Consider the following 18,387-nt stretch of genomic DNA (forward strand, 5'->3'; position numbering starts at 1 on the left):
ATTTTCATGCTTTGCCATCTGTATTACCTTAAGACTCACTCAGTACTGGAGGATGTTACTAGATTTTTGTTCTACATCTTCATTCCTGTGCATATTGAATTGTGTATTTTTCACATTGTGTCTAAGCAGTTGATGAAAGTGTTTGGGCAAGGAGATTAGAGTAACGTTGACTTAGTGTCCAGTCTTTTTAATATAACTAATAATTTCATCATTTTGGTATTTTCTTACAACTCCTGGTTGCAAGTTGTGTTTCATTTCTAAAGTCTATAATCCATCTGGCTAGGTAAATAAGTGCATTGCTGAAAAAGTACGTAGTACTAAGATTCCTGACTTTTAAGCTACATTTAACAGCCATTTGCAATTATTTATAGGTGCTGTTGGTAAGCAGTAGCCGGTACCCAGATCAGTGGATTGTGCCAGGTGGAGGAATGGAACCAGAAGAAGAGCCGGGGGGAGCAGCCGTCAGAGAGGTGTATGAAGAGGTAACAAGAATGAACAAACAAACAAAAAATATCAAATTTCTGCTGCTGTTATCCTTAAATGGGAATTGAGATGAAGGAGGGAACTCTACCTCCTATATTTGGGATTTGACTGAAACATCCATGGTTGTGAAATTCAGAGCTGCAATTCTGTGTGTTGGAATTGGGGTATAGTGTGATGAGATGAACTAATTAGCTTGCTTCCCAGCATGCTGTCGTTTCATAGCTAAATTTCTGTCTGCCTTTATGAACACTTACTGGAAGTGGAACTGTGACTGCATGCCAAATGACATATTATAATAGTGTAGCATTTCTGTGTTCGTGCAGAAAATGTTTGATTTACAGCTCTTTTAGAGTAGACTGGAGGTGAACTAACCATTAATGTGTAGCTACACAAGGAAGAGAAATAAACAGACCTTTGAGGACATTCCAAACTAAACAGATTAGAAACTGTTGTATGAGAGCCATTTGAGAATTCAACAATAAAAAGGCCTTGTTAGGTACACTTAAGGCTGTTTAGCTATAAAGAAAGCACCAGGTATAGTCTGCATTTCTGTCACTGCCCCTGCCCCTAGGCAAAGGGGTAGGGGATTTTAAGTCTTGATGAATTAGTGCAGGTTTTGACTCTAGTATGGTACTTACATTTCAAATTCAAAATTCTGGGGTTTAACTTTCTGTTTGTTTTTCCTGGGCAAACTGTTACAAGTGTTAGGTTTTCCTTGAATATCAAACAGCTAGGACTGTAAGCCAAATAAAACATCAAAGAAGATCAGAGTCATTTTATTTGGCTAGAAATTATGCAATGTGTAAGTGACAACAGATCAACTCTTTAATCTTTATATCATACTACTTAAATAGAAAGGGATGCATCCTGGTATATGAATGAACTACAGGATTTCTGCTAGTCTTAAACAGTTTTCTCATCCTGGTTTGACTGTTACTATTTGGAAAACACACACTAATATTGTTGCTAATTAGTAGGTGTAATAATTATTTCTTAGCTGTGCTATCTAGTGGTTTAGCTTGCTTACCCTTAAGACAGTTGTGCTGGGTTGTAGAGGCTTGGGAACTTGATGCATGTGCAGCTTTCACCAAACGCTGCCTGCTCTGCGATGTCAAAATGAGATCCGCTATGATCTGTGTGCCAGTGACTCGACTCTCCTCTTAAACAGGGAACACACTAGTTCGGTGTTCAGTGCTCCTAGCAGCCTTCATGCAGCAAGGTTCAAGCCCAAATAAGCCTCGCTGATACAAAGTTATTCCAGACTTCCCCTCCATCTTCAGTTTTGCTGGAGGAGCCAATTTTGAGCTGCGCAAGACATACCCAGATAAGTGCCCATGGTATTTGTGAAAGTTAAGGAGGCAGCCACAAGGCAATCTGTTTGAAAGGAACAAAGATTTAGGTTTCTACGCAGTACTAAGTACCTCTGGGAAAAGTCCTAGCACTTCCCTCTGTCCTGAGTCGATGAGTGAGATTGAAAAGCACAAGTCCACTGGCTCGCTGTTCATTGTGAACATTGGTAGTTCTGATTGCTGATCTGACCTAAGGCACACTCCAAGATGAGAGGCAGTAAAATCTCCTCTGTGTGTCAAACTAGAGCTGACTGAACTGTAGTCATATATTTGGGTTTTTTCTTTGAAGAATGGATAGTCTCAAAGGGACCTGTCTGCAGTCTGTATGTCATCAAAGTTGCTCAGGGGGTTTGATCAACTATTGAAGTCTGCCCGAGCGGTCAAGCCTTTCAGTTTGCAGGGAATGTAGTGCTACACAAAAAGCTCTTGGGCTGACATCATAGCAAAGTAGTATAGCAGTCATTTGTGATCTGGGGGCTGATAACTTTTCTACTATGCATCGTTCTATCCTGAGAATACTCTGAGGAGCACTTCCAAGTCCTGGCTTTGGAGCTCTGCTGGCAAATTTCTGCGGTGCTGCAGTGCGTGGGCCATGAAGGTTGGAGAAGGTTGAACTGACTTAGCTAAGGAATAGGGATAGAATGGTACTGGATGATACATCCTATAGTATAAACTTAGTACAAATTTCTCTGTTAACATAAAAGCCCAGTCAGAGTGTCGATGCTGCCCAGACACTGTGAATGACTCTGGTTCATACAGTTACTTCTTCCTTTCATATCAGCAGGAAAGAAGAAAAAAAGGGCAAATCAGAAAGTGAAAAACAGGAGTCCCTGCTGTTATGATGTGAAGCTGCTTTTCCACAGCTCAGTTTTGGTTTTGCCCTCATTTCTTTCTCAGAGCAAAGCAAAAGACTTGCCCCTACATCATGGTGGTTCTGAAAAAGAATCGTGGTACTCAGCAACCCTAGGCTGTTTTGAATCCTGAAGACAGAGGTCAGCCTTCTTCACACATGCACAGATCTGTCTTTGGATCATGTTTTGTTCAAATGCTATCACACAAAGTAAATCTTAAAACCAGCTGCGTGTAGATGTGTGATTTAGGCAAATGCTTTGAATACCTTTCAGCGTAGTGTATGTGAAGCTGTTCTGTAGCTGCTTAGAGTGTATGTGGAGTCATCAAAATTTCAGTAAGAGGCTTCATGATAGAAAAGCTGTGTGTTTTAAATGATGAAAAATAGCAATAACATCAGTGCTTAGACACCATAAGAGAGACTGTTTTTAAAGGTTGAGAACCCAGTAAATAAAAAGGTCTTGAGTGGTGATAGCACAAAGGCATTTTACTCAGAAGTTAAACCAATTCTTACTCACTTTTGCTACAGTGGCCATGCCGTTTTTTGTGATGTTCTGGAGTAAGACACCAGCTGCCAGCCATGTTCAGCTCTGAGCTGTGCTTTCAAATGCGTAAAGATTTTTCAAAAACTAGGGACTTCAATGAGCAAAAAACAGTTGGTGACACATATTTTACAGCTTCAGAGTTTCCAGGGTTTGAGTGTTAAAAGCTCTAGCCTTAAAACAAAATATTCTTACGCTACAGACTGAATCTTGTGTGCTGCCATGAGACTGCGAACTGTGATTTTTAAAGAAAAGCCACAGTGGTATTCGGGTTTTCACTTGAGCTATGGAAATTCATGCTAACCTTTCTAGAGATGGTTGTCCTTTCTATTTTTATACTAAGGTCAGTGTCACCTGGCAAGCTGGTTACAGTGCAGTGAAGTGGACTATTAAGTTTTGTGAATGAATAAACTTCAAAGGAGGCACACTGTGGCACTGGTTTGAACTTTGTTTCTTCAGTATTGTGTCATGCACAAACTAAGCATTTGTTTCCATTAATTTATTAAAACACAGAAGTTGATAGTGGGAGTTATATGGCACTTCCTAATGGTAAGAGAGCTAATAGCTCACAGTATGATAGCCCACTGGGTCTAAATATCCCTTACATTCCCACCATCAGTAGGATGTTTAAAATCTCACCATCAGTAGGATGTTTAAAATCTTTGTTTTAAAATCAGAGCGAAGATCCTTGTAGTTGAGTACATACACCCTGCGATTGTTTCAGTCTGCTGTGTGCCTGACTACAGATTTTTTTTTTTTTTCCTGTCATTTAAGTTCTGTTCATATTAGTGATTTGAGATTTTACCTCTACTAAATGTTCAGTATAAATTTCATTTCAGTTTTCTGGCATTTCATGGGTTAGAGCAATTAAGATAATTTGTCAATTTCCTTAGGTATAATAAGTTTTTTACAAATGTGAAAGTAGAATTAAAAATGAAGTCACGGTATAAAGCAATCTCAGAAAGGTATTGGACATCATGTAAATGAGGAGCTACACTGTAAATGAATTTGGAGCTTAGTCTTTAATTGGGTAGCATGAAAGATGGAAGAGTTGTTTGTATATGTGGTGTTCAAAGAGAAATGACAAACAGAAGTGTCAGGCTGATGATGTCTGGCCTCTCAAATGGAGGAAGTACCTCCTACTCCGTTTTCTTCCTCCGTCTCACTGAAAACTGACTCTTGCTTTGTTGGTACTTAGTAGTATATTGAAATGCCTACCAAAAAACATGCAATTCCTCCCAGACTGCATGAATATATTTAACTTCTGAGGAGGAGAGGCTGATTCTGAAGGTTTATCTGCTGCAAGAGTGAAAATGGCAGTAATATTGTCTTAAGACCTCCTGGAGGAAATAGAGGAATCCACTCCAGTGAACATTTAATATTTAAAAAAATTTTTGATGTTACGGACTAGGACTAGGTAGGTAGCTTAAAGTAAATAAAATATCCTTTCAGCTGAAAGATTGGGACACATACAGTTGAAACCCTTTGGGTTTTGTGACAGTATGCAAGAAAGGGCAGGAATAGCCTTGCATTGTGTCTTCAGGAGTTTAGCCATTAAAGTACTATTGAACAGATGCTACAGTTAAAAATAACTCTTGAGTCTTTCAGATTTTAAGCGAGCTTTTGCCCTGGTAGGCTGTTAGCCTAAAAATTAACCTGCAGCATGACTCTTGCTCCATCTACAGGAAATAAAAAGCAAGTCTGACTGCACATCTGAGACTGCAGTAGGTCTAGAGCTGCCAGCAGCAAATTGCCTCCAGGCCAGAAAGATGAGATGAAGTGGACAGTTTTCCCTCTTGTGGCTGGATTTAGACTAATACTACAAGATATGCATTGGTTCAGATTCAAGACCTTATCTACATGGTACTCAATAGACTTCTGTAGGGAATTGTTGGGGGTGATAGAGTAGCACTGAATTCATCAGCTTGTCTGTCAAAAGAAATGCTGGGTTCTTTTCAGGCTTTTCTCCCAACGTTTAGACTGTCTTATGTTTATGGTAGCCTATAGGATTCCCTTTACTTAAAGGACCATATTTTAGCAGCTATGGGTACATAAAGGCCAAAAGAAGAAAGATATTTTTATTAGAGTCAAAATGGTTCAAAGTCTAGAACCTAACCAGCGTATTCGATTAGAAGCTTGCAACTGGAGAAGTGGGAAATTTATTTTACCTTCCTGGGGGAAAAAAAATGAAGTATTTCTTAGTCCTCTAGCTCTTAATTTTGACACATTTGGAAGGAACTGCATTAAGATAAGAACTTGGAGGAAATATTTTCGCTGTCAAGTTGATGGGACTTATCAAACTGTGAAGATGATTCAGTTGAATGTATTACTTTTGAGAGAAAAATCATGACTCTAATTGTCACCTTCCTTATACTTCAGGGTATTGAGGTTTTTGAAAGACACTACTGTCTGCAGGCATGATACTCCATTTTGGAAGCACATATCTTTGGCTATAGAGTAACTAAAGATCAGTAACAGTAATCACATTTACATAGCAACATCTGGTTGTACAAAAGCTTCATTATAAGCTTTGGAGAATTTTTACACTTAATGTAATAGAGTGCTTCAAACTGTTTCATTCAGAATTACTCAAGAGTATTTGTTTAAACCACTGATTTGCTTGGAGGGAGAATAGAGAAGCTGTTAAGTAAATTCCACTTAGAGTGATGTTGATAAAGTCACATTATGAATACGAGGTACTAATAAGTTGGAAAAACTTTTCTATAAAAACTATTCAATACTGGTAAACTTCCCTGGCTGTGGTGCTTGTGAGGTGTGTTGGGTACCGCTTGTCAGACTCCCACTTCACAGTCCAGAGAAGCCCTCCTGCAATTATTGATGGTGAATTTTTCTTCTTAAACAGTCCTGTTGCTATAGACCTGCCTTTAAGAGAACTTCATAATGTAAATGAGACCTTGACTAGAGCTTCTTAGAGAACTATAAAATCTTGGAAGTTGGGGAGAGGGCAAGAGCCACTTAGTTGGGTTTGGAGTGAGGGGCAGTAGTTCTCTTCCTCACTCTGGTGGAACATAGTCCCATTTTAGGGCAGTTCTCTGGTGCTTTAAAAAGCTTTTCTTAATGTCTGGGCAAACTGCAGACTCTGTATTGGGCACTCTGTCATGCTGTTAAGCTGTATCTTTTAGGATATTAAACAATTTTGCTGCAACTGTAGGAGAGTAATGAAGAAATTGCAAAATAGCACGCTTGGACACATGAAGAATTAAATCTGTGGGATTAGTCTTTTTTTATGTTGTTACTTTTGATGGAATAGGATGATGGGAAATTGCTTTTTTTTCAGTTCTTAAGTTTGCCGTGAAGTAGAAGTCTTAGAGGACATAGTGATTCTGAGGTAGTGCTGCATGAGAAGAAAGGCAAAAATTGGGGTCAGAGGCATAAGTTTGTAGCCTTTTGGGTTCTGTTTCTCTTTTTTAAAAGATACTAAGGAATATTGAATAAATTGGGAATGATCAATAAAATTTAACCGTTCTTCAGCGTGTGTTTCTTTAGTCTAAAAGCTGCTTTTTTTGTTTCCCAGTGTAAAGCACAAGCAGTCTTTAGTGTCTGTTGTGGCACGGCTGACGTTTCAGACCTAAATAAGGGTCCGTCACTCTCATAATTTGTTTAATCCTTTATCTATTGGGTCTGGTTATTGTATTTCAGCTTCATGAGTTCTGACTGGTATCTCTTGTCATCACAGAAGACAACCAGAAGAATACTCTATCTAGCTTTGCGTTGACTTCAGGTCTAGCTCTGGCTGTAGATAAGCAATGTGCTTGTTGAGCTGCAGGGGCTGCAATCAGACTTCCTTCATCAAAACTGCTTAATAAATAACACCAACCATCTGCTTTCCTTAAAAAGAAAGACAGAAAACATTCACTTGTAAGATCTTGATTAGACTTAGTGCTAAAGCCTCCCTAGTTATCCGTCAGAGTAACTCATTAAAATGTAATTAAGGTCCATATGGTCCTTTATATAAAGACATAAGATATCAGTAACTTCCTTCGGTTAACGCTGGAAACAAAGACTGAAGACTAGAAAGTGTCATCTTGGTGCCAAGAAGCCTTATTTTAATTACCAGTTATAGAACAAGACCAAAAAAATCTAACTATGGCTTTGCCTACCAGCAGACTACCCATGCTTTTGTGTCTGAGGTGTATGGACTCAGATTTCTGTAGAACAAATGGATGGTCATAAACTGCTTCTGGTGGGAGATGTGTTATATATTACTCTCAGAAAACCAAACCCTGGAGTCTTAGTGGAATGTGATAACCACCTTAACTGTATTGATAAAAATTACTGAGTGCAGGCTGATAAACATAGGGGTTGGAGTAAACCCTGAATTTAAAGCCTTTTGAAAGGTTGCTAACTAGAAAAGTAATTCAAAATGGTTGAGAATTGGGAATATAAAGTTGCTTTTAAGCTTACATGCCAAAAGCCACACTTTTGTATGGAAACAAGCCTAAATGAAGGCATTGTGCTGTAAGATCCACCCAGTAATCTACCATTTAATTTGTTATTGTAGTTTGAAAACTTGGACTGAAGTTTTAGTATAAAATAGCAATGGAGTTTTAATGGTTCCTCCTCTAGATTTATTTTCATACTATTTTAAGTTATTTCTTATCCTATCTACCTCACTGGATTTTTTCAGTATTAGATGTCACAATACACAAAGAACATGGTAAGTGAACTAGTATTTTGGTCTGGATGGAAAACTTGAAAGACGAGTTCTTTGATCCACTTTTTGATCAAAGCTTTTGTGCTTTTAATAATCTTAAATACTCTAAAATGAGAAACTCTAAAAGCAATGCAGCATTGCCTAATTAAAACTTACGTTAAAACACTTGCTTAAATAACCTTAATGAGGAGGCATAGGTTGATGTAGGAGGCTGGTACTGCTATTTTAGTTTTTGAAATTAAAAAGCACATGTTAACACTTCTTCCTGTTTATTTTGTAGGCTGGAGTAAAAGGAAAGCTAGGCAGACTGCTTGGGATATTTGAGGTGAGCTATTTCTTCTACCTTTTAAAGACAATGGCTGGGGGTTTTTTTGGGAGTTGGTAAAATACAACATCAGACTGAAGTTCTTAAGTATTATCTGCCTATAATTTTGTAATGCTGCTGCAAATGTTACTCTAGACAGGTCATTTCCTTCAGTTGTTACATAGTGTGGGAAGATTTGAACAGGAAGATTTCAAAATACTTGGAATTTCCCTGGAAGGATTAAATTAGTACTTGGACGACTTCTACAAGTAAAAAGGGAAAAAAAAAGTGAAAGCAACACGATAGATATAGGATTTCTAAAGTACCCCACCTGCCTCTTTTGGGACATTGTTTTGACTATTCCTCTCTGACTAGATTTTGCTGAAGTAACTTGTCAATTTTCATGTATCTAAACTGCTTGGTCTGGTGATGAAGTATCTCATTATGACTTGGACTAAAAATGCAATCTTTTGGGTTGCAGATAAATCTAACATTTAACAGCGCTACACAGTTCAAAACTTCTGTTTCTTAGCGTAAACATCAGACTCTGAACTGCAGCACAAGGATGTAGGTACTAGATAGAACTTTTCCATTGTTGGTGTGTCCATAGATGTCTCTGTAGGTTTTAGACAGAAATGTAGATGTGAGTCTTCAGATCATAATACATCCAATGTGCCTATGTTGTGCTGTATGAGGTGTGAGAGTGGAAGTCTTTTAGTCTAGTAGATAGATATGAATCTTCACAGCTAAATTATAAAGTCAAGCTTTCAGAGGCAGTGTATTCCTAACAGGGATTTCCTATGCATAATATTACTTGGTCATATGAGTAGTTGTTGCAGTACTACAGATGTTCCTAAAATACTGCTGCTAAGTCCTTGTATTCTAGAACTACAGCCAGAAATACTGGCTTTTTATAGATTTCACTCCCTTTAATAGTGATATTGACAAATAACTGTCTTGGAGAGGTTTTATTTCCTAGTAAAGCAAAACAGTTTGAAACTATACTAAGCTTGTAATGAAACAGGAGTGGTTATTGGCACAAGGATAAAACCATCTGTAAGGGGAGCTAGGGCATAACATCTCTTGGTTCTTAATATAGTTGTAATTATAGATGGTCCTGGGTTTTCTGGAAGCTCAATCCTTTTCCAAGGGTCACTATGGTTTGGTTAATGGGGAAGCACCTTTAAAAGAGTGCCGTTAGCCTGCTTTGGTTCTAGCAGGGAGTAAAGCTTACACAGACTTTGCATGGACTGGCTGCAGCACAGTGCCCCTGCCCAGAGCAGACTGCCTCTGTCAGTCTCGGACTTAGCTTCTTCAAAAACTGCCTGCTTTCTAAGTAGGTGGTTAGTGCTGCTAACATGGCAAACCTCAAGGGAACATGTGGTAATGATTTTTGCATTTGTCATGATTGCAAACATAGTCTGTTTAATTTGCCTGAGTTACTGAGTGAAATTTTATAGCCAGCATTGCATAGATAACCTGGCCGTGGAACAGCGGTTCCATCTTGTAAAGTTTTTTTAATAACATTTTATCTAGGAATATGAGTTGTGGAAACAGTTTTAGCAAATGCACTCTACGGTGGTAACTTATACATACAGATGGGCTGTAATAGTAGACAAGTGCTAATATTGAACTGGATGACCAAGAACATAGTTTAGACCTAACATCAAGATCATCAGATTTGCTTGGTTTTTTTTAATGAGTCTAGTACAATAGAATAGCTGTTCTCAATAAAACATTTTTCTTGTCCTTTTGGGCATACTCAGTACAGATGTTTATTCAGTGAAAATAAAAGCCAGGTTTTGCTGGCAAGTATCCTTCAGGGTAAGTAATTTCTAATTTTATAGCTGTGGTAAGTTTGTAAAAGTTTGGGGTTTTTTTTATTCTGTGAATTAAAACCTTTACTTCTAATATTCAAGCAGAACCAGGATCGGAAGCATAGGACATACGTTTATGTTCTTACTGTGACGGAAATACTGGAAGACTGGGAAGATTCAGTTAATATAGGTAAACCTATTCTGTCTTCATGTGCTGCACTTAAAATGTACGAAGTAAACTGCTTTCATTTTCTAAAGTGATTGATATAATCCTAGGGGAAAGACTAATTCTGCACCATAAATGGAAATCCCTGGAAACAGTGATGCTGTTCTTTGCTTTTGTGCATGTATAACTACAGGGTTGCTTCCAATTTACTCTTGGAACATTACACTTACATTAATTAAGGTATTCTAAGTATTTAAGGTGGAGTAAACTTAATTTAGTTGCTGATACAGCTCTTGATTTTGTTTAGTTAAGCCAAATATATACTGATTAATTTTTCTTTCCTTAAAGTAGGATGTTTTGCTGCCTGATACACTAGGATAGTTTTGAAAGTATCTGGAAAACAACTTTTGGAAAGTTTTTTTCCCTGATTCTCCTGGAAGGGAAAAAAAAAATCACTAGTATTAACTTTCACCTTAGCCTTATTTTTCAGCAGGGAGAGTGCTGACTTTAAGTTTATATTCCTATATGTACATTTAGGTCATATCATGCAGTTTACTTTAGACTAACGTACTTCATAATGTTGTTTGGATCTTCCACTTTGAATCAAGTAAACATAACTCTATTTTTGTCTTTAAGTTAAAACAAAACACACACACAAAAACCTACAACAACTTAGTGCATTCATTGTATTTTCCAGCTGAAATCTGAGTTAACTTAAGAATTGGTGTGACAAATGCCATCCTACTTTGGCTATATTTTTCCCTTTTCAGGAGAATAGTGCTTACAACTATTAATCTCTCAGGAAATGGCATGTAACCGTAAGGGTAGTTTCAAAACTGCTCAGTTTTTCAGGTGGAGAAGTGAACATTTTGTTTCTGATTTTATAAAGTTGTGGGGAGTGCACCCTCTTGATTGCATCCATTTTTAACAATACGATCATTGACCTTGTCTATAAGTATTTTCAGAAGCCTCTTAATTTTAAAGGATTTTCGTGTGTAGGAGCAAGATAGTCTTAGGACTATCTTACTAAGGTAAGTCTTAGAACTTACTATAGAATCACCAGGTTGGAAAAGACCTCTGAGAGCGAGTCCAACCATACCTATCTGCCACTAAACCATCTCCTTAAGCACCTCATCTTTTAAATACCTTCTTTTAAATACTTCTAGGGATGGTGACTCAACCAGCTCCCTGGGTGGCCTCTGCCAGTGCCTGATGACCGTTTTGGTCAAAAATTTTTTCCTAATGTCCAATCTGAACCTCCTCTGGCACAGCTTGAGTCTGTTCCTCTTTGTTCTGTCAGCTGGGAGAAGAGGCCACCTCCGTCCTCTCTACAACCTCCTTTTAGGATAGTTGTATGCGTTGATAAGGTCTCCCCTCAGCCTCCTCTTCTCCAGGCTAAATAAACCCAGCTCTCTCAGCTGCTCCTCGTAAGACTTGTTCTCCAGCCTTCTCACCACCTTCGTTGCTCTTCTCTAGACACACTCCAGAGCCTCAACATCCTTCTTGTAGCAAGGGACCCAGAACTGAACACAGTATTTGAGGTGCGGTCTCACCGGTAACGAGTACAGAGGCAGAATAACCTCCCTGGACCTGCTGGTCATGCTGTTTCTGATACAAGCCAAGATGCCATTGGCCTTCTTGGCCACCTGGGCACACTGCTGGCTCATGTTCAGTCGGCTGTCAACCAACACCCCCAGGTCCTTCTCCAGGCAGCTTTCCAGCCCCTCTTCTCCAAGCCTGTAGCGCTGCATGGGGTTGTGCAGGACCTGGCATGTATCTCTGATATAAGGTGTATTTTTTCTTAAGACTTACAGCTAATCTGAGTGACTCCATACAGCGATGTGTTTTGAGTAAGGAACGCTGCTATCTAAATCAGAAAAGGCATGGTAATGCAGGAAGGCAGTATGAAGTCATTTAGATAATATAATCCTTTTCTGCAAGGGCTAGAGTGGCTTTTGGGGCAGTCACATGAGCTTCAGCCCAGTATCTGCTTAAAGAGATATCTGAAAGGCTTTATTATGGACTTCATTTCAGTAAACTTGAGTGAATCTTTTGTGTTCATCAATTCTTTCAATGTTCTGTCAGGAAAGAGAGTGAAAAGTTGTAAAGTAAAAGAAATGAGAAAAAGTGAATGATAAGATAGCAACAAGTAGTACTATCACAAATGTGTAACTCTATTTTTCTTCGTGGATTAGGAAGGAAAAGAGAATGGTTTAAAGTAGAAGACGCAATCAAGGTCCTTCAGTGTCACAAGCCTGTTCATGCAGAGTACTTGGAAAAACTGAAACTGAGCTGTTCACCCACTAATGGAAACTCTGTGGTTCCCCCTCTTCCAGATAATAACTCCTTGTATGTCACTTCTGCACAGACTTCTGGGTTGCCCTCTACTGTGAGATAAACACTTGGATTACGTTTTTATTCATGTCATCACAAGGGGAGACATCTGTGATCACATGTAGGCATCTGTATAACTGTCCATTCTAAGTGAAATATGTGAATGTGTCATAATGTCAAATTTATTTGAACATGTTTTTCATTTTTAACAATGTAAAATAGTATTTCAGCAAACCAAAGCCATATATGGATTTTTTTAAGATGCCTTAATAGGCCATTTTTTGAAAAAAAAAAAAAAACTTGAGTATATAGATTTCCATATCTGCTAAAATAAAATGTGCATCTCAGTGGTGTTCAGCTTATTTAAGACTTGTCAGTTCTAGTCAGTAGTTATGCAAGAGTACTTCCTTAGAAAAAACGCTTGAGCAAACAGTCTTTTTAATATTAAACTTTTACTTGGTATCCACAGATTAAGTGCTAAGACCTTAAGATGTCTCTCTTTGGGTAAATTGGTGTCTTGAAGGCAGAGATGCGTAAGTGTGACTACAATAAAGCACTCGGCCACATTCAGCCCATCGAGGGCAAAGGATACTGACATTAAGCACTGCTTGCCTCAGTTATCCAAAAGGTTGCCTTCTCCTATGCAATCTTCCTGTAATGTATAACTAGAGCAAGAATGGTAACTTCTTCTTGCGACTACCAAAACTATCCACTATACTTCAGTTTAATCTTCTCTCAGAAGACTTAGATAAAAAGCATTGTAGAGCATTCTTCCTCCATTTCATCTTTTTTTTTTTTCCTTCTAGTGTTTTGTTCATGGTGTAATTACACTGCAGGTTCCAAAACCTTCTAATCCTCAATGAGAAGCATCTCATGCAGTGTTCCTGCAGTCTGTTGTCACTTAAAAATAGGTAAAGTAAGACTTGCTGTAGGGGAGCCCCGTTATGTTAGAGAGGTGTCTGTTAGCAAGTGTGTGCGCAGGTGTCCTGCCCAGCAGGAGCTAATGGTGGTACCTCGTGGGGTTGGAGGCAGGTGGGTTGCTACTTCAACTAATAGAGAAATAATAGTCCTTTGTCTTATTAAGGTGTGCTGAAAGCCCCAATTTGAACTCAGATTCTTCAATTTAACTGTTTTGAAGTCACTTGCTTTAGCTCCTTGAATTAAAAGCTGTCCTCTTGATAAAACTTGAGCTATAATAAATAAGGCACAGCTAAAAAGTTCCCCGTACTTAATTATTTTCTCCTCTCTTTCAGCTAAAAAAGATGAACATTAAATCCACTGTTGGTCTCACTGTTTTTACCATAGGATTACTCTCTCTCTGTATGTGTGTGTATGGTTTCCTTCTACAAGAATACAATCTAATTCATATGAACATCCTAATTCTGACTTTTTTTCTAGGATCTAAACCAAACTGTACCTCCTCTATAGTCAGCCAAAACAGGTTGAGGTAGACCATTACCTCACATGTGAAGTTTATTTGGGGTAAAGCTCATTCTCTGACACAACATTTGAACCTTTGTAAATAGTCCAACTAGTAAATAGTGAGTGTAAAATGGAAAATAAATGTAATTTAAACCTTTTGTTACTCAATACACAAATGGTTAACTTCTACTTTTTTAACACAAATTGTGTAAAATGCTGCTATAAATTAAACTTTTTTGTGCTGTTACACTTTTTTAGGAAAAAATGTTTTTGCCACAAGTTACTCCTTAGAAAACCAATCTTGTGCCATATGTAAATTCAGTGAAACTAGGGAGACAGATGATCTGATCTCTTAATGCAGCTCTTTTTGAAGAAGCATAAATACTACTGACAAGAGGCACGAGCCACAAAGCTGAAGACTTCTGAAATGTTGGGTAGTGTATGGCTTTTCCATCCCTGTGTCTTACTCCAGGTCACTTCCAGAACTGGAAAGAACAAGCAGCTCTGTTCAGGTGCACCTACAGGTGGATTTATTGCCAGCAGCTTATCCTTCCTTTCAGTCTTGAGGTGGGGGGCTGAGGAAAGGAGCGTTGGTATTTCAGTGCATACGTGTGTATGTGTACTTTAACTGAACTTACTCCATACTGGGATGCTGTTGGCTGAGCTCACTTTAAACTGAAGGGTCCATCAAAAGCACTATTTTGCCAAGCAAAACAGAGGAAGGTGGAGCTGAGCATGTTGAAGAATGTCTCATCTTTAAGATCATACCCACCGTGTATAAGGGTACCTCTGGCTCTAAAGCTGCCTTTGAAAGAGCGCATAATTTAGCTCCCTTTTTTGAACACTTTGATGCTCGCTTTTTTTGTTCAGTAGTCATTTTAACACTTTAAATTGAGCAAACTTGAAGAGGCTTTCTTGTAACAAGATTACGTAGAATCTGTCAAAGCTAAAACAAGAGTCCAGAGTTTGAGGTTTTTATTCATAAAAAAAGATGCTCTGTCTCTGTTTCACATTCTTGGAACAAAACAAATCCAAGCTTGTATGAGATTTAGTGGTAATGCATGATCTTATTTTGTAACTCTTGAATTTATGTATTTGATAATAATGTAAAAATGTACAGTATTGCTGTTGCTAACAAACTCTGAGTTGATTTGCCTATAAATATTTTTGTTATTTTTTTGGTCACACACATTTGAGCTGTTCAGTAGTGCCAGACAGATCCTTTTTTTAAGCGGCATTCATTGCATAAATCTCTGCAGTCTCTATGCAACCTTCAGAATGAAGCTGTATTGCTTAGTTTGACTTCTTCTCCCTTTCCAAGGTAATTGTTCTGTGAATGGTAAAGGAGATTGAAAACACTTCGGCTCCACTACAAGAAACAATGGTGGTAGACAGGCAGCGGTGTGAGTTCAGTCCTAATGGAAATCTGACACTGAACTTCAACAGAAAGGGTCTGTGTAAAACTCAAAAGAAAAACCCTTTAGCCTTCCTATTCCGCTACCTATCAATTTAAACGTAGAAGCATGTTGTTTTTACATGCATCTCTATTTCGATGGGCCAAACCTACTTCATAGAGAGCAGATCTGTGATTTTTCTCCTGCTTTAAGTTCTGTACAGTGAATCCCGATTGGATTCTCCAGAGGCGAAAGGGAATAGACAGGTGGTCATCTGCAATTTTCAAAAAGTCTGGTTTGTGCTTCTGCTTTTCCTGGCTTTTTGAGATCATTGTGAGTAGGTTATGGTGGTATCAAATAGAAATAGCCTTACGGTTTGAAACCATGTGGAGCCAGAATTAAATGAAATAGACAGACACACTTTTAAACACCACAAGGAAGACCGAGGTATTGCAGAGAGGCTGTTGAAATGAAAGACCTATTTTGGTGCTTACTGCACCCCCGACTCAGCCTAGTGCTGGTCTGTTAACAATGTGCTGTGAAAAAAAAAAAGAGGCAAATACTTGGTTTGCTTACCAACACGGTTTGTGAAGTGAAAACTGAAGGGAAGGGGGTGGGGGGGGTGGGCAAATTTAAGTTGTAAACATTTTGACCTGCTTGCATGGATTTTTCTTTAAAGATTGATGTAAGAATTTTGACTTTTTATATTTGAGAAATACCAGAATAAAATCTAAATTAGCCCTGTGGATGATTCAGTCATTCCATTGCAAATACTGCAAAAGAAGCGTTTGTGCAAGGCTTTTCTATCTCGTCTAAAATATACTTAGTTTCACCTAATGTTTCCTCTTTCTTGCCTCCTGCTTGCACTCCAGCTTCACCTAGTGCTGTGGAAGAGCCCTCAGACCTTATCCCACAACTTCCCCAGCTTGTGGTGCAGCTCCCTCCCCTGTAACTGTTATCCATATCAGTGAGATTTCTCTCCGCTTCCTCTTGCTACCTTCGTACCTACCAGTTGCAGCATAGCCATGTTTTAATAACTGTATGAAAACCATGAAAGCAGTTGCATTAGATCAGACCAAACATCTGGATTTCTTCTCCTTGACTTTGACATCACACCTGCCCCTCAGAACACCTTAATACCCACCCCAGCTTGGAGAGCACTGCCAGAGCTCAGCCTGCTGCTGCAGACCCCCTCCTCTTGCCTTGCTTTCCACATTGTTTCGACAGGGAGCAGTAACTCTGTGCCCCGTCTCTGCAGGACTTCCAATAAGTAGTAAATGGTTACCACACATCCTTCTCTTCTCCAGGTTTCTGGGTTCTACTGTAGTTGTGCCTGGTTCCTGCTAGCATGTAGAGCTCCCCCAAATCATGTGAATTTGAAGCACACAAGGAGGAGTAGAGCATGTGTCAAAGAAACACAGAGGGAAAGGCAAAATAATTGACTTCCAAGACTGTAAAAAAATGAGAAGATTCTTCAAGCTTTAAGTTGAATGCGTTTGGGTGTTTTTAAGCCTGCCCTCTTACTTTGAACCCTGTTCTGGCCTTAGTACCGCTCTTGCGTGAAGCTGGGCACTGTGTGCTCAGCTCAAGCAATGAAGCCAGCACTGTTCCCACAGCAGGAGGTCAGTGCAGCACACGAAAAATGGTATATTGCCTCCTGACCTGCAGACTGAAGAAGCATCCCTGCTTTGTGGCTATCTAAGTGCTGTGGGCCATGCCCCACCCAGAACAATGCTCTTGGGCAGCTCTGCGTCCCTAAATATGCAGGAAATGCTGTTCAAAGAGCTACTTTAGGGAGACTGGAGACCACCAAATAAGCTGCTGTTTATCTAATGGCCCACACCAAACTTTTGGTAGCTCTCAGTAGTGAAACTGGTTCCCAGAGGAACCATCATTCCCCCTCATCATTTATAACCACCAGTTCTGACAGATGCACAGTGTGCAGCCACACACAGAGCGTGCTGCTGGCCAAAGACCACCACCACACCCCCCCTGTTGTTGCCTTACCTGAGGCGTGGCACCTGTCACATCCAGACAGACTATAACAACTCCTAAGGGACTTTTTGCTGCCAATTGGCTGCTTAAGTCTACTAAACACTTCCTTCTTTCCTGCTCCTTGGATGTGCCACTAGCATGACTTATCTTTGAATAAGGCAGGCAAACATCCCCAGCGGCTGAAGGAAGGAAGAATACTGTTAGAATCGCCTTACTGTGTCTTACTTTTCTAAGTCACGTACCTTTAATGGTGCATAAGACCACAGCCCCCCCTCCGTACATTTATCAGTACCCGGTCTAAGCCTTGAGCGTTATCTGCAATAACAAGGAGCTGATGTGAAAGCAGCAGCAGCACTTCTAAAGGCACAGCAGATATTTGGTCTGAGCTGAGCACACCTCCTACAGCCAGGAACAGCTGAACATCACACACGAAATCATTCAGATTCACAACAGACCTTGCAAGCCTGTCTACAGAAATTGTGGACATCTGAACTGGGGTACCCGTCAGGCAGGGAGGTGAAAGACTGGACCATTAATTAGGACTGAACCAAAAATATTCCTTCACAGCAGCTCTGGAGGCAAGAGCCCAGCCTACACCAGAGTACCTGAAAAAACTATTTTACAAGTACTCAGTCAGAGATGATGAGTTTCCCATGAGAAATAATTTATAATTTTCCTTTTTAAAAAATTAATAATAAAAATCTGTTAGATGCACACTTGCATCTCTCTCTTATCTGAGCAGGCTCACACAGTGTGATATACAGAAACCACAGGTATTTACCTCACAGCACTCCCTGATTTGAGGATTCTTGAGCTTTCAGTGCCCCCGTGCTGGGCTGATCAACAGTGACAACTCCCTAGCAGCGGGCCGAGCTACCCAGATGAGTCACCTCAGGGTGCAATTCCCTTTCCTAACTCAGGTCACCCAGTGGGCCACGTTCAGCTGACAGCTTCCACCACCCCCCTTCAAATCAGAGCAGTTTTTATCCTTAGTTTTCTGCCCTGCAGACAAGCAGAGAACAGCCTACTTGCTCACACCCTTATGTCCTAAGTGTGA

The 18,387-nt window shown here is 39.5% G+C and overlaps 1 protein-coding gene across 3 annotated transcripts in view; it reads left to right on the plus strand.

Moving 5' to 3' along the window:
- The window catches only part of NUDT4 (nudix hydrolase 4), a 30,976-nt gene extending 15,035 nt beyond the window's left edge, over positions 1-15,941 (plus strand). For 2 of the 3 annotated variants that reach the window (XM_009559924.2, XM_054075398.1), the window contains exons 2-5: positions 372-482; positions 8,179-8,223; positions 10,122-10,209; positions 12,381-15,941. In XM_009559924.2, coding sequence (XP_009558219.1) covers positions 372-482; positions 8,179-8,223; positions 10,122-10,209; positions 12,381-12,583 — 447 coding nt within the window. In that variant the 3' untranslated portion in view covers positions 12,584-15,941. The remainder of the gene's footprint in view (positions 1-371; positions 483-8,178; positions 8,224-10,121; positions 10,210-12,380) is intronic. The other variant, XM_009559925.2, reaches the window with a different exon arrangement.
- Positions 15,942-18,387: the final 2,446 nt, after the last annotated feature.

Source organism: Cuculus canorus, chromosome 1 (assembly GCF_017976375.1).
Source record: "Cuculus canorus isolate bCucCan1 chromosome 1, bCucCan1.pri, whole genome shotgun sequence".
In the NCBI taxonomy this organism is placed as follows: domain Eukaryota; kingdom Metazoa; phylum Chordata; class Aves; order Cuculiformes; family Cuculidae; genus Cuculus; species Cuculus canorus.